Here is a 16,370-nt window from a genome sequence, read left to right on the forward strand (position 1 = left end):
TTTGTCCATGTTTTTGGTCCAACACGGGACCTGTGCATGACAATATTACCGTGTTGGATGCGAGGGTACTGTACGTTCATCAACCATTAGTAATGCAAGTATTTTACATGCTAGAGCAAATACATTACAATCTACTCTTTCTTGGATAACAAAGATAATTGGGCACTTGCTAAAAACACCATGGCTGCTAAAATATTTTGGAAAGGTAAGATACATTTCTGGATATCTGCTAGTAGCCAGTTTCATTTTCTCGGATACAATTGAATAATCAGTGTTATAGTCAGTAAAGTAATACAGTACTGTAATGTAATTATTTAGTGATGAATGATACCTTCTTGGTGCCTCCTTGTTCCACAGTGAACATTGCATCTGGGTCATATACACAGCATTACATTTTTTATTACTGTTAGCCTCATTCACAAAATGATAATTCAAGTAAACAAAGAAAATCTGAAAAACAGGCTTTAAGCATCATAATTATCATTCTAACCTAACTTTTAACTATCACTAATGAGATGGGGAAAAAAAAAAATCTAGGAAAAGCTACCAATAATTCCAACAAAAATGGTCAGGCATCTATTACTGTGATCTTTAGTGTCTTTGAATTTCTCGGCTCCATTTCCCATGCAAACTTCATCTTACGGCAGTCACTCCAATAATAAAGCTAAAAAGGAAGTCCAAACCTGGGTATGTGCATCTCTATACTGTATGTAATTCATCAATGCACTTCTATATTTTATATGTAATTCATCAATGCACTTCTATATTTTATCAGTTATTTTGCATCATCATCTTTAATACCTTGCTTTCTCACATATTCACTTACCATAACAAGCTTCTGATTCGTCATCTATGTATACTCTTACCTTCAATCTCAGTTACACACACTCATTTCATTACACCTGTCATTTAACTAAACACTCTTGTACTCTTTAACACACAGACTTTATTCCTCCGCATATTTCATGAATTTCTGCATTTCTGTTCTATCCATGCAGTGCACAAATATTTGTCAATAATTCAATTTTCACTTCTCACTCTGGACTTTTCCTACACAGGCCATACCAATGCTTAACACCCACAAATTAAGCTTTGTTCAGCTTCCACAGAGCTTTACATATATGCACCCTGAGTGACAGATAGATATACACAATACAGTAATCCCTATGCTATCCAGACGTCCACTTTCCGGACACCCCACTTACCGGACATTATGGGCCTGGACCTTTGGAACCCAAAACTGGCCCAAAAAAAGAAAAAAAATCCCCCCAAAATCCGATTTTTTTCCCATCCGTAATTTGAAATTGCCTCGTGGCGCCGAACAGCTGTTTACACCAAGGCCCCTTCAACCCTTCCTTCCTCCCCCCTCCCCTGTTAGGGTTGTCATTTGGTATTTTTCCATTACCAAATGTGGACCAATTTGATAATGAAAAATTTGCTTTTTAATGAATCAGAATAATGCATTACCAAATGGATTTTTCACATGTATGAGGATACACAGGATGGAGATGGTGGATAGTCTGCTGTTTCTGATTAATCTGCTCGCTACATAGCATGAAAATAATCAACGTGCTGTTAATTATAAGGAGAGTGATTACATTTATTTCCACTTGTATATATAATTCGTGAAGAATAAATGCTAGCTTTACGAATTTGGTAATGAAAAGTTAAATTTGGTAATGAAAATTGAGGAGTGTGGTAATGTGGCCAAGCTCCGATCTGGCAACCTTGCTCCTCCCTCACCACCAGTTACTGCTTAACTGCGCTCACGAGTACAGTAAATGCTTGCAATGGATAGTGCATGTGCTCATTTTCTGTGAATAAACAGTGAATAAACTGCAATACCTTGCCACTAGACCACACGGGAATTTCCAGTGTTGTGCAGTGTTATCATACCAGAATGCAGAGTGCAAAGGATTAACTGTGGAGTGCAAATTGGCGGTTGAAACTGGCGGTTGAAATTGGCGTGGTGCAATTAACAATGTGCAGTGTTAAACAATTTTAACTCACAGTGCAAAGAATTACTGTAAGTGCAGCACAACACTGGATTACTGTACGTACTTCAAGAGCATTTTCACCACTGCCAAAGCCTTAGAGAAGGTGGCCACAGACGTGCTGTAAGTATCCTGGCCGAGGTACAGTCACTTGTAATTCCTCATTCTTTGGTTCCTTTTCATTTATTTCATTCTTTATGTCCATTATTGGTGTGAACAGGGTCTTAAATAGGTTTAAATAGGTGCTATGCATGTCCAGTAGGGAATTATTTATGAGGCTTTCAAAGTCAGTCTGGGTTAGAAATCGTAAGTATCAGTCCAGGAGCCAGGGACTCACTTTCTGGATGGGACCACTTTCCGGACTTGCCTTTGGTTCTATTACATCGGATAGTGGAAGGATTACTGTATTCAACTTTCTGTTCCATATCAAAGCTTTCATACCACTGGCCACTTCGTTTACTAGAGTCAGTCTTTTTTCCACTTCCTTTTCACAGTTATTCAGCAAATCACACTGGGTCATCTCTATTAACAACCATTGCTTGCTTAACTTACATCAGACATCGCTACACTGACACATTCATAAAATTCTGAACTACTCAGCAAAAGATCTCATTCACCATCTGTATACATCACACTGGAAATACAGTACTCCATCTCTCACCAATCTTCACAAGCATCAATCCTGTTTCCACAACTCATGTTTTTACTTCTCTCATAACCTCCTCTATATCAAAACTAAACAAGCATAGGGGATCACACACCATTATCTCATTTTTAAGAAGAAAACTGCCACTCATTCATTCATTTACATCTTTCATATCTGACCTACAATAAACCTAAACTAACAATTTTAACCATAAATAAGTCTAAACGAACAATCTTAGCCAATCTAAATGAAAATGGAGTCAAACTGACAAATTAATCACTCACAAGTTACTTGGTAACCTATCTAAATCAAGATAAGGCACATTAAATTTCTGCAACTTCCAGCAATCTTTCTAAATTAAACCTAATCCACTTCCTGAACCACATCAAATAGAATAAACTTCATTTCAATCCAAGCCGTAAGACCATACGTCCAAAGTAACACACTATCATTCCCATTCAGTGGTGACATACCTCAGGCAAACTGCGTCCACCAGCCATGACAAGAAACTCAAGGCAGCAGTCAACAGCACCGGAGTCCGAGAGGTTGGGTTCCACCACCGGATAGAGCTTGGATAATTCATCACCATATTCAGCACTCTTCATCACACCCTCTCGAGCCTTCATCAAGTTAACATTACCACGCAAAGTGTTGATCTCACCATTGTGAGCCATCAGTCTGATGGGCAAAAATAATCATAAACAGACAATACAGTACCAATAAAATTCTATCCATTCATCATCCAATTCTTTACTACAGAATCAGGAGTGTCTGGAACTATTAAGTAACTAATTTAAAGGTAAAATAATACAAGTAAGATATAATACGTCTATCATGGGCAGAAAAGAGGCCATCAGTAAAACAATTATATCCACATTGCAATTTGGCAGGGTGAACTCTCGTCTCTCTAAGAAGGAGAGTTTTAATGAGATATAAAGGTATTCTTATACACCGTTCTTGTAAGATATGGTTAAAACATTTTATGTGGAAGTGGTGGCCACAGGATTTTGCAGTATGATGATGGGTGATGGAAGGACTATTTTTTCTAAGGTATTCTGTATGTTGAGGACTACTTTTTTTCCTCACTGGTGAGGGATGATGGTAAAATTTTAAAGGCCGCATGGATATTGTCCAGAAGCAATAAACACCATGTGGTCTTGCTTTGTAAATACTGTTATAGTTTTTAGGTCTCTGCTTTTTGGGGTTTTCCATGCCTGCAGGTTTCCAGCCATTGGACATGCAGCAATAACTGCAGCAGAATACAGGTAATGTAATGTAAACTGTTTTAAATTTTTGTTTCTGCTGACCCAAGGCAGTCTTTGTAAGAGTTTTCAAAGGACTGAGTTTACAGGGGCCTTTGCACTAAGGATACCAGTTTTAAGAAAAAATCATGTACCGGTATGTATTTGATGCCTCTAGGTCAGAAATTCTGGTCTCTTTGGAGTGCAGAAAGTAATGCTCATTTTACACATGCTTTATGAGTCACTGTTCTAGTCATCTGTATTGTTGAAGTATGTACAGGTAGGCTGCTGCATGATGTTTTTGAAGTCTGTCATATTCCAAGATCATCAGTACAAGTCAGAACCTCATACCACAAAAAACTGCTGTAGATCAGCACACAGAATTTAGTAATACATTAGTGGGAAAAATACATATCATCATTAGCATCATCTTCACCCTTTTTCCCAGCTAATGTGAAAGTGCTGTCAACAGCATGCCTGGTGAAGCAAGCCACACAATCTTAACATACACCAAACCGCCTGCCCATGTTTCTTTTCATATTTCTCTTTTGTGTGTGATTCATATAAACAAGCTATTCATTCACACACATTGTAACTGTAAGGAAGGAAATACAACAAACAGAAGTGAAAAACTAAAAAATAGAGTGCACATAACATCTTAATTTATGAAATTATTTAGTGGGTAATCGTGGCACTCCAACCCGGTGAAGGTTTATATCCAACGGATGGTTGGGTTATTGGTCACATAAAGCCACTCAGGGATGAGTGAGGCTGGTCACTCTCATCTTAAACGTCAGGACCAACTTGCCTAGCCCCAGGCTCCTTTGCTTCTCGTGAGGCAACGTAGGTTTGGATGATAGATGGATGGATCACCGTTTTAAGTATTTCAGCTACCTCAGTAACCTTTACTTCATCCTATGTGGCACTTTGCCGTAACTATTATATGTACATATATATATATATATATATATATATATATATATATATATATATATATATACATACATATATATATATATATATATATATATATACATTTTTTTTTTTTTTTTTTAATAACAGAACGGAGGAAGGGAAAAAAACAAATGGGGGAAAAAAATAATCCATACATCAGATTACTGGGTGTCCTCTGTTCATAAATTATCTGTAACAGTTAGACTTGAACAGTTGTGGTGGAGGTTGAAATTTGGAGGAAAATAACAACTCTGGGAAGCGAGTTCCAGAGAGATGCAGTCTGGGGAATGAAAGAATTCTGATAGGGAAAAGTTCTGCAATATGATTGAGTGACATTCCAGTCATGAGAGCGCTACCAGATGCCCATATGTAGCACGAGGGAAGGTATGGAGAGGGTGGCACTATGGACGCAACTTCGTCTGAGCATTTGCCAAAAAAATATCTGTAAAATAATGCAAGGGAGGCAACATTCTCCTTCTTACTTGCAGGGAGAGTGTAGTTTATATGTAAATGGCAGTGTTGTTAATGATTCTAACAGCTTTATTCTGAATTTTGTCTAGTTGTCTTTAATGCAACCTCGCCACAACCATTCCATTGCAAGGGTGAGCAATATTCAAGTCTGAGAGCAATACACGCACTCTTATAAATTATAGCTAACTGCTCATCGGCGAAGAAGTTACGGACTTGTACAATAATCCAAGTTTCTTTGAGGCGGTTTTAGCATGTGATCTGACATGAGAGGTCCAGCTGATGGGCACTGTTAAGGAGACACCAAGAATTTCCAATACTTTTGGAGATGGGAATATTAGTAGTACTGGAAGGTAATGTACTAATCTGGTAATATCTGTCTATTATTAGTAAATCCTGTATATATTTAGTTTTACTAGCATTAAAAAGTAGAGCATAGGTTGTTTTGTCCCCCATTCACTTGACTGTAGATAGATCCTGATTTATGGAGATGGCTGTACTGAGCTTGAGAGGGTAGAGATATTAGACTTTGTAATTGGATGTCTGAGGTGTGTGAATGAACTATGTAGTGCTTGAGTCATCTGCATATGAGTGAATGGGATTGTGAGTGACAGATAAGAGACTATTAATATGAACCAGAAATAGGGTTGGCGCCAGAACTGATCCTCTGAGGCACGCCGGTGTTAATTGAGTGGAAGTTCCGAATATACACTCATCTACTTTTACTCTTATTTCTCCTGTCACTAAGATAAGAAGAAATCAAAGGAACAAAAGACGTTAGTCCATAGCAAGGGAGTTTGGACAGCAGTGGAACGGTGCCATACTCTGGTCGAAAGCTTTAGAGATATCAAGAGCTACTGCATGAGTTTCTCCAAAAAGACTTTCAATTGATTGATGGATGGTATGAGTTAAGAGATTGAGTATGTCAATGGTGGATCTTTCGCGGCAGAAAACCGTATTGGTCTATCACTAATTAAGTTGTTGGATTAAAGATGTTTAACAATATGCTTATTAATTAAAGTTTCAAATACCTTACCAAGAGAAGATGTGACAGCTATTGGTCCGTAATTGGAGGGGTCAGACGAACTTCCTTTCTTCGAACTGGGTGGATATTGGCCTCTTTCCATGAATTTGGGAATAAAAAAAGAAGGTGCGATGCATAGTCTGAATAATTTAGCTAGGACAGAGGCAAGTTCAGGGGAACACTTTTTCAAAACAATTGGCGGAATTCCATCTGGGCCTGGAGCTTTTTTGGTAGGTAAATTGTCTAGGATGGATTTTACAAATCTTGTCTGTATTTTAAGTGGGGCAATTTCGGGAGAATCAAGTTCCAGTACTGAGACATTCTGGCTGGTATCATCAATGGTAGAGTTTCTTGCAAAGGTACTAGCAAAGATATCTGCTTTCCCAATGTGGGTCATTGTGTATCATTGCCATCTGAAGATTTTAGTGGGGGAATGAAGATGACTTGTTAAAGTTATTATTGAAAGAATTAAAGTTAAAGGCTGACCAGAATATTCTATTGTCATTAGGGTTGTTAAGTAGTTTTGATGCTTGCTTTTGAAGAAAGTTTGATTTAGATAGATTTAATACAGCTTTTACACTGAGGTGGTTTGGACATGTGGAGAGAATGGAGAATGAAAGACTGACTAAGAGGGTGTATGTAGGTGAGGTGGAGGGAGGGAGAGGGAGAGGAGGGGTAGATCCGAGTGATGAGGAGGGATTTGGAGTTGAGAGGTATATGAGGGAGGTGGGGGTGAGGTTGGGGGAGGGTAGTCAAAGTGGTGGGTGACAGAGTGACTTGGAGGCGTTTGTCATGTCACCCTTGAAGGCCACCCTTGCGGGATTATACAGATAGATAGATAGATTTTGGCATGATTTCTAGCAATTTTAAATTGGGAGAGTGATCTTCAGATGTTTTTGATTTTTAAGTAAGAGTTATATGCTAAATGACTTTTGGGCTGTTGCTCTGACACAATCTTGCCATCAAACCATTTTGGAGAGTTTGATCTTTTAGTGAATTGTTGACTTGGTATGAATAAATCCATACCAGCTAGTATGAAGTCGCAAATGTGGGACTGGGTGAGAATTGGGATCACTAGAGAAGAAAGACCTGCCATGGAACATCAGCAAGATAATTTCTAAATCCATCCCAGTCTGCCCTGTCAAAGTGCTATTGGGTCACCCTGACAGGTTTGGAATGGGGAGGTGTAGGAGGGCCAATTAAAGAGGCTTTGATGAGATTGTGGTCAGAGGATCCAAGTGGTGACAGTACCTCTATCCTGTATTGACCTGGATTATTTGTCAAGAATAAATCCAAGAGATGGGCATTATGGCCGGGATTACCAGGTATTCTGGTTATTGCTTTACCAACTGGGTGGAGATTAAACCTATCTGCAAACAGCTAGCACTCTAGACCAGCGTCGTCAGTCCGGGCAGAATGCAATAACCATTCAACATTGTGTATGTTAAAATCACCCAAAATGGTAATTTCATTGCCAAGGGCAAGGTCAAGGTTACTCAACTGAGTGGATATGGAATCAAATACACTGGGTTCCGAAGAAGCATTGGGGGAACGATAAACTACACAGATATATTTGGTAATGTTTTGGCAATTTAATTTATATAATGAGTAATCAAAACTGGATGAAGTGAAGTTTAAAATAGTATCAACTGCATATTGGGATTTGATATAACAACAGGTGCCGCCCTTGTTTCGAAAGTTTGTAAGGAGATGGTAACCGGGAAAACAAAATGGAGATATATCGGTAGAGGGTGAGATTTGTGGTTCTGTGAGGAAAAGGGCCAAAGGGGATATGGACTGAAGGAAAAAATGAACTGAGTTTAAATTTGTGGTAAGGCCGCGGATGTTGGTAAAGAATAAGGCCGCACCGTCACCTCTTCGCCGACGAGCATTCCGGAAATAGCAACAGTCGCTGCCGGCACAGTCGCTTGAGGAGGACCTGTGCCTCCAGCCTACCCTGCCGGTGGTGGCAATCCGAGATACCACCTCATTTGATTGTGAGATTGCAGCGGCCATTACTAAAGATGTGAATAGAAGGTGTGATATGTTATGCGCATGTAGTCACTCTAATGTTGGTCAGTAGACAGTTGAAGGCCTAGAGGTATATATATATCTGAGACAAGTGCATCTATCTGTTGCCAGACACCTTAATCCTGTAATGGGTGACCACAAAACAAATCATATGTTGCCCTGTACCATTTCATTGCCCTGCTAGCTCACACCCCTTATCACATACCTCTTCAATCCTCACCTCATCCTTGGCTCACCCTCCCTTTCCCCCTGTACATACACTGTCCTCATCAGTCTCTACTCCTCCACATGACCAAATACCTCACTGTGTTTCTCCTAATTCTTCCTATCACATCCACATCCACACCACAGTGCTCCTTCACTTCCTCATTCGTCATGGTTTCTCCCAGACTCCACATTCTCCTCTCAAATAACTCATTTCCACTGCTCACACTTCTGTCCCTCCAACAAGGTATATGGAGTTAGGGTATCACAATACTGTCATGTTGTAACTTTTTCACATCCATGCTCACTTCCCTGTTTCTTTAATTAAATAAACTCTAATGTTGGTGAGCAATCCTTAAATGCCTCCAATGATTCTGTTTATATACTTTTCTGGTGACAGGTCATTCTATCTGTTGCCAGACATCTTAATCCTTAAAATGACCACAAACAAATCGCTCCATGTCGCCCTGAATGTCATATGCCCTGCTTCCAGGTTACACGTCTCTCTAATATATATAATCCTCCATCTCATCCTTGATTTCTGTTTGGCACTCACATACACTCTCCTCATGTCTCTACTCTCCAGGTCCTCTCCACATGGCCAAAGCTCATTGTGTTTCTATAATTCTTCCTATCACATCCACATCCACACCATAACTCTCCTTCTATATCTCATTTGTCAGTCTGTTTCTCCATGTGATTCCACATGCTCCTTTCAAATAACTCACTTCCACTGCTCTCACACTTGACATCTATCCCTCCAACAAGGTAATGCACGATACAAAGTTGGTATCACACTGTCATGTAGTAATTTTTCACTTCCATGCTCACTGCTGTTTCTATTCTACTTTCATGGAACCAGCAAATGTTTTACTTCATTAAGCACTTCACCCTCCAAATTTCCATCCTTACTCATCAGCTACCCAAGTACTTAACTCTAAACTAGAGTGTTTTTTCCTGGTCCTGCGCAGGATATTCACGCCTACAGACAGAACTTGCTCAAAAATATATTAGAGTAAACATATTATAGCACTACAAATGTCATTCCATATGACACCATACTTTCAGCTTTCTGGGTGTTTGTTGAGCTTAGAGAGGAGGACTTGTGGAGATACACCAAATTATGAAGTTGGGTAATATAGTCTCCACTTTACACTTCCCTGCACCCTTAGTATGAGGTGTACCACAGCCTGATATTATCACTAGAAACACTATTCAAGCAATTTTCAAATAGTTTGAATGTCATACCTTCCAAACGATGAACACTGTGAAAGTAATAAAAATGAAAGTGCATACGATACTTCAGTGTCATCGCTGGTATTCTGTCATTTGTTATTCATAAATATATCACCACAAGTATATAACACTCATATATATCTGCAGTCTTTATCCATAAGTTTCCTTCAGTAATAGTAGTTTATTGTCACTGTAGGATTTCTTCAGTAAAATACATAGCACTCAATTCGTATATAAATCGTTGGAGAACGAATCTGTCACTTTCACTTTTATTTCTCCTAGTACATATACTTGTATTCTTATGTTACTACTTATTTACCTTAATTCTATTTACATTCTCTATTTTATTACTATCTATCTATCTATCTATGCCAGATGCCTCAATCCCGTTTGGGGTGGCATGCATGAAACAAATATAAGTCACCCTGTGCATATATTCCCTGTTTATCATACCCCCCTCTCTGTACCTCCACCCCAGTTATCCTCCCTCCTCCCTCTTTCCCATCCAATAATACACTCTCTTTAGTCTTGATCATGCAAGTCCTCTCCACATGGCCAAAGCCACCTCAGTGTGTTCTATAACGCTTCCTATTACATCCACATCCACACCACAACGCTCTTATATAGATCATAATGCGCCTGTCTCTCCATGTGAGTCCACAGGCTCCTCTTAAATACATAAATTTCCACTGCTCCCACTTATGTTTATCAGGTATACCTTCCAGCAACGTCCAAGCTTCACTTCCGTACGTTAGAGTTGGTATCACAATAGTGTCATGTAGTAACTCTTTCACTTCCATGCTCACTTCCCTGTTTTTTATCACTACTTTCAAAGAACCAGCAACCTTTCTTCCTGCTGTACCTATATTTCAAGCACTTGTATATAACCTCATCCTTATCATCACACTACGCAAGTACTTAAATAGGCTCACATTTTATTTACATTATTTAAATTTCTATTTTATTTATACTCTGTTATGCACTGTCACTTGCAGTAACTTATAAAACTATTTTCCACTGTTATTCACATTTACATTCATATGTGGATTACACTGTTGTTTACATTGTGAAAGTATATTTACATCTAATTGAAGATGTGTAGGACTGCATAATCCAAAGTGATAAATTATTTATTAATTCCTCAGTCGACAAGTATTATGTTTCCACACGAGGTTTATTTGGTTAGGTCATACCTTTGCATGGGGCTAATAAGTATTGGATATGCACAATCCAACGTGGTTTATCTCGAAGACAACAGTAAACTGAATGATATCACTGCCTACAGGACACTCAAGACCAGCATGGTGACAGCTGCTAATATATATGCTATGAAATGATTGGCAGGAAATCTAGACAATACATAATTAAATTAGGTAGTTCCAGAAAATATACATCTATATCCTCTTCTATATATATTTTTATTATAGAACGATATGTGTATGGTACTGTACCACCATCCAGTCACTTGATGTAGTGCTGCCCACTTCTTATCATGTGTGTTGTGCTGCCCTCCTCTTCCTATTTCTCCTATCTTTCCTGTCACTTCTTATTCTTTTTCTTTCCTCAAGTACAGGTGGCTTATACAGTTGAGTGACAAGTCAAATGGCTTCTGTAAGCTGAAGAAACCATTTACATTGCTGGGTGGTAACCATATAACCATATGCTTCCTACGTGTCAGCAAGTGGCTGGTGGTTATGCCCCTCCCTGTAAAACAACTAACTCAGTGTTAAATGGCCATGCATGGATTATGGTGTCTGGCAATAGATAGATAGATAGATAGATCATGAGAACAGGTACGGCATATTTCAAGGGGAAATATAATTTAAACTCAACATAGTATGTGAGGTGTTGCCAGGTATTAATTAGCTCCATTCCATAGATGTATGCCAGTATCAGATTACCTTTTCTCTTATATATTATTTTGTATAAGAATAGGGCAAAGGCACATTTCAATGGCTAAAATGAGTGGAAATATATCACTCCTCAGCATTTGAGCACTTATCTTGCAGCTCAGCTGGTCATATGTAGGGTAATAGGGATAAATAAGGACAGGAGAATAAAATGGCTAAATTGTCAACAGTGGATGGGCGTAGGTGACATTAGCAGAACTGAGTTTATTACACCTGTAGTACATGATAGGTTATGCACCACTAAACACATATTATGAATTCAAATATAAACAGAATCACAAATATGACGCCCTGCGGTATGATCTTCCCAAAGCCTTTGCACTTAAGATCTAGCTTATAACATCAGTATGGGAATGACTTCCTATTTTATATCATATCACTGTACATTTATTGACTTCACTTCTTTCAAAGACTATTAACTTTACTGCTTCCCTACATTCACTTTTAGATTCCGTTTTTACATACTTTGCCAAATATCCACCAAGCCATGCAGCTCCCCTTCATCTTCACTTAACAACACAGTATCATCTGCAAACAACAGTACAGGGAATTTCCATACACTGCCTTTTCTCACTTAGGGCCACTCCAACATCCACTGCCCTACCTTGTATCTCTTTTTATAACCATCCATTTACAGATTGAACAACCATGGAGACATGACACATTCTTGCTTCATCCCTCTGTTCAAACAGAAAAGTTCACTCATTTCACTATCCACACTCTCTGGTACCCTTATACTGTACATACTTTGTATACTCTCTTAGCAGCTTCGCATCTACTCCATATATTCTTAATACTTTGACACTTCAATCTTTGTTTATCCACCCTGTCATATGCTTTCTCCACGTATATAAATACATGAATATCTTTATATTGTTATCATTCCAATGTGAAACTTTTTCACCAAAGATCTAAGAATGAATATCTGATCTACATAACCTCTTCCCTTCCTGATATCCCTGTTCTTCTCCAACTAATTCCATATGTTATTTCCTTGACTTGTCAATAAGTATGCCTATTCCATATACTTTTCCTACACCTCACCCATTGTAGACAGAATATACTTAATCTATGCCCCCCTTTCCATTGTACAGGGGGATAATTATATCTGACTTCCAATCTTGGACTCTACCTTCCTCCCAGCAATCTGCACATCTTCCATATAACATGCTACTACTTATCTGAATTCCAATACCCATAGCTATTTGATTCACAGCACGAACCTGATCTTCTCAAATTCCAGTCCTGATGTTCCATGCTATCTTTCTTACTTTCATCTTCACATCTCAGACAATTCCTTAGAGCTTAATACTCATGGATTCATTCATGCACCATACTTTTTCGCTTCTCCACCAGTAATCTAACTCTCCGGTCATACTCGTCAGCGGAGAATACAGCCAGTTCAAAGCACTGCCTTATTCTTACTTATTCATATAAAAACATTTGTGGTCTTAGTCTATCTATCTATATGCCAGATATATCAATAAAAGGGGTGGCCATAAATCTAGTTATCAAACCCATTTCGGCCCTGTAGCATTTTAACTCACCTCATGGATGAGTACTTCACCACCCTCATGCGTCATATACAGATCCTCGGGCTCATCATCCTTCTCCACCTCAATACCTTCTTCAGACCTCCATCCTCTACCAACATCCGCGGCCTTACCACAAATATAAACTCAGTTCATTTTTCCTTCAGTCCATATCCCCTTTGGCCCTTTTCCTCACAGAACCACAAATCTCACCCTCTACCGATATATCTCCATTTTGTTTTCCCGGTTACCATCTCCTTACAAACTTTCGAAACAAGGGCGGCACCTGTTGTTATATCAAATCCCAATATGCAGTTGACACTATTTTAAACTTCACTTCATCCAGTTTTGATTACTCATTATATAAATTAAATTGCCAAAACATTACCAAATATATCTGTGTAGTTTATCGTTCCCCCAATGCTTCTTCGGAACCCAGTGTATTTGATTCCATATCCACTCAGTTGAGTAACCTTGACCTTGCCCTTGGCAATGAAATTACCATTTTGGGTGATTTTAACATACACAATGTTGAATGGTTATTGCATTCTGCCCGGACTGACGACGCTGGTCTAGAATGCGAGCTGTTTGCGGAATCGTTTAATCTCACCCAGTTGGTAAAGCAACCAACCAGAATACCTGATAATCCTGACCATAATGCCCATCTCTTGGATTTATTCTTGACAAATAATCCAGATCAATACAGGATAGAGGTACTGTCACCACTTGGATCCTCTGACCACAATCTCATCAAAGCCTCATTAGTTAACCCTCCTACACCTCCCCATTCCGAACCTGTCAGGGTGACCCGATGGCACTTTGACAGGGCAGACTGGGATGGATTTAGAAATTATCTTGCTGATGTTCCATGGCAGTCTTTCTTCTCTAGTGATCCCAATTCTACCCAGTCCCACATTTTTGACTTAATACTAGCTGGTATGGATTTATTCATACCAAGTCAACAATTCACTAAAAGATCAAACTCTCCAAAATGGTTTGATGGCAATTGTGCCAGAGCAACAGCCCAAAAGTCATTAGCATATAACTCTTACTTAAAATCAAAAACATCTGAATCACTCTCCCAATTTAAAATTGCTAGAAATCATGCAAAAGCTGTATTAAATCTATCTAAATCAAACTTTCTTCAAAAGCAAGCATCAAAACTACTTAACAACCCTAATGACAATAGAATATTCTGGTCAACTCTTAATTCTTTCAATAATAACTTTAACAAGTCATCTTCCATTCCCCCACTAAAATCTTCAGATGGCAATATTACAAATGACCCACGTGGGAAAGCAGATATCTTTGCTAGTACCTTTGCAGAAACTCTACCATAGATGATACCAGCCAGAATGTCTCAGTACTGGAACTTGATTCTCCCGAAATTGCCCCACTTAAAATACAGACAAGATTTGTAAAATCCATCCTAGACAATTTACCTACCAACAAAGCTCCAGGCCCAGATGGAATTCCGCCAATTGTTTTGAAAAAGTGTTCCCCTGAACTTGCCTCTGTCCTAGCTAAATTATTCAGACTATGCATACGTACTTCTTTATTCCCAAATTCATGGAAAGAAGCCAATATCCACCCAGTTCCGAAGAAAGGAAGTTCGTCTGACCCCTCCAATTACAGACCAATAGCTGTCACATCTTCTCTTGGTAAGGTATTTGAAACTTTAATTAATAAGCATATTGTTAAACATCTTGAATCCAACAACTTAATTAGTGATAGACAATACGGTTTTCGCCACGAAAGATCCACCATTGACATACTCAATCTCTTAACTCATACCATCCATCAATCAATTGATCTTTTTGGAGAAACTCATGCAGTAGCTCTTGATATCTCTAAAGCTTTCGACAGAGTATGGCACCGTTCCCTGCTGTCCAAACTCCCTTGCTATGGACTAACGTCTTTTGTTCCTTTGATTTCTTCTTATCTTAGTGACAGGAAAATAAGAGTAAAAGTAGATGATGTATATTCGAATTTCCACTCAATTAACGCCGGCGTGCCCCCAGGGATCAGTTCTGGCGCCAACCCAATTTCTGGTTCATATTAATGATCTCTTATCTGTCACTCACAATCCCATTCACTCATATGCAGATGACTCAACACTACATAGTTCATTCACACTCAGACATCCATTTACAAAGTCTAATATCTCTACCTCTCAACTCAGTACAGCCATCTCCATAAATCAAGATCTATCTACAATCAGTGAATGGGGACAAAACAACCTTGTCTCTTTTAATGCTAGTAAAACTAAATATATACAGTTTACTAATAGACAGATATTGCCAGATTCGTACATTACCTTCAGTGCTACTAATATTCCCATCTCCAAAAGTATTGAAATTCTTGGTGTCTCACTTAACAGTGCCCTCAGCTGGACCTCTCATGTCAGATCACTTGCTAAAACCGCCTCAAAGAAACTTGGATTATTGTACAGAGTCCGTAACTTCTTCGCCGATGAGCAGTTAGCTATAATTTATAAGAGTCATGTGCGCTCTCAGCTTGAATATTGCTCACCCTTGTGGAATGGTTGTGGAGAGGTTGCATTAAGACAACTAGACAAAATTCAGAATAAAGCTGTTAGAATCATTAACAACCCTGCCATTACATATAAACTACCTCCCCTGCAAGTAAGAAGGAATGTTGCCTCCCTTGCATTATTTTACAGATATTTTTGGCAAATGCTCAGACGAAGTTGCGTCCATGGTGCCACCTCTCCATGCCTTCCCTCGTGCTACACGGGCATCTGGTAGCGCTCATGACTGGAATGTCACTCAACCATATTGCAGAACTTCTGCCTATCAGAATTCTTTCATTCCCCGAACTGCATCTCTCTGGAACTCGCTTCCCCAGAGTTGTTTTCCTCCAAATTTCAACCACAACTGTTCAAGTCTAACTGTTACAGATATTTTATGAACAGAGGACACCAGTAATCTGGTGTATGAATTATTTTTTTCCCCATTTGTTTTTCTTTCCTCCATTCTGTTATTTAAAAAAAAAAAAAAAAAAAAAAAATGTTCATTTTTTCTATAAAAAAAAAAAATATATATATATATATATATATATACATATAAACTGAAAACATAGGATGAAGTAAAGGTTTGATTGAAATACA

At 38.7% G+C, this 16,370-nt stretch overlaps 1 protein-coding gene across 1 annotated transcript in view; it reads right to left on the bottom strand.

Annotated features, from left to right (window-relative positions):
* The window catches only part of LOC145413616 (uncharacterized), a 569,601-nt gene that overhangs the window by 436,692 nt on the left and 116,539 nt on the right, over window positions 1–16,370 (bottom strand). The window contains exon 7 of the mRNA XM_080283270.1: window positions 3,114–3,318. Coding sequence (XP_080139396.1) covers window positions 3,114–3,318 — 205 coding nt within the window. The remainder of the gene's footprint in view (window positions 1–3,113; window positions 3,319–16,370) is intronic.

The sequence above is a fragment of the Coenobita brevimanus genome, chromosome 97 (genome assembly GCF_032717465.1).
Source record: "Coenobita brevimanus isolate Jiangsu-jjx chromosome 97, ASM3271746v2, whole genome shotgun sequence".
NCBI lineage: Eukaryota > Metazoa > Arthropoda > Malacostraca > Decapoda > Coenobitidae > Coenobita > Coenobita brevimanus.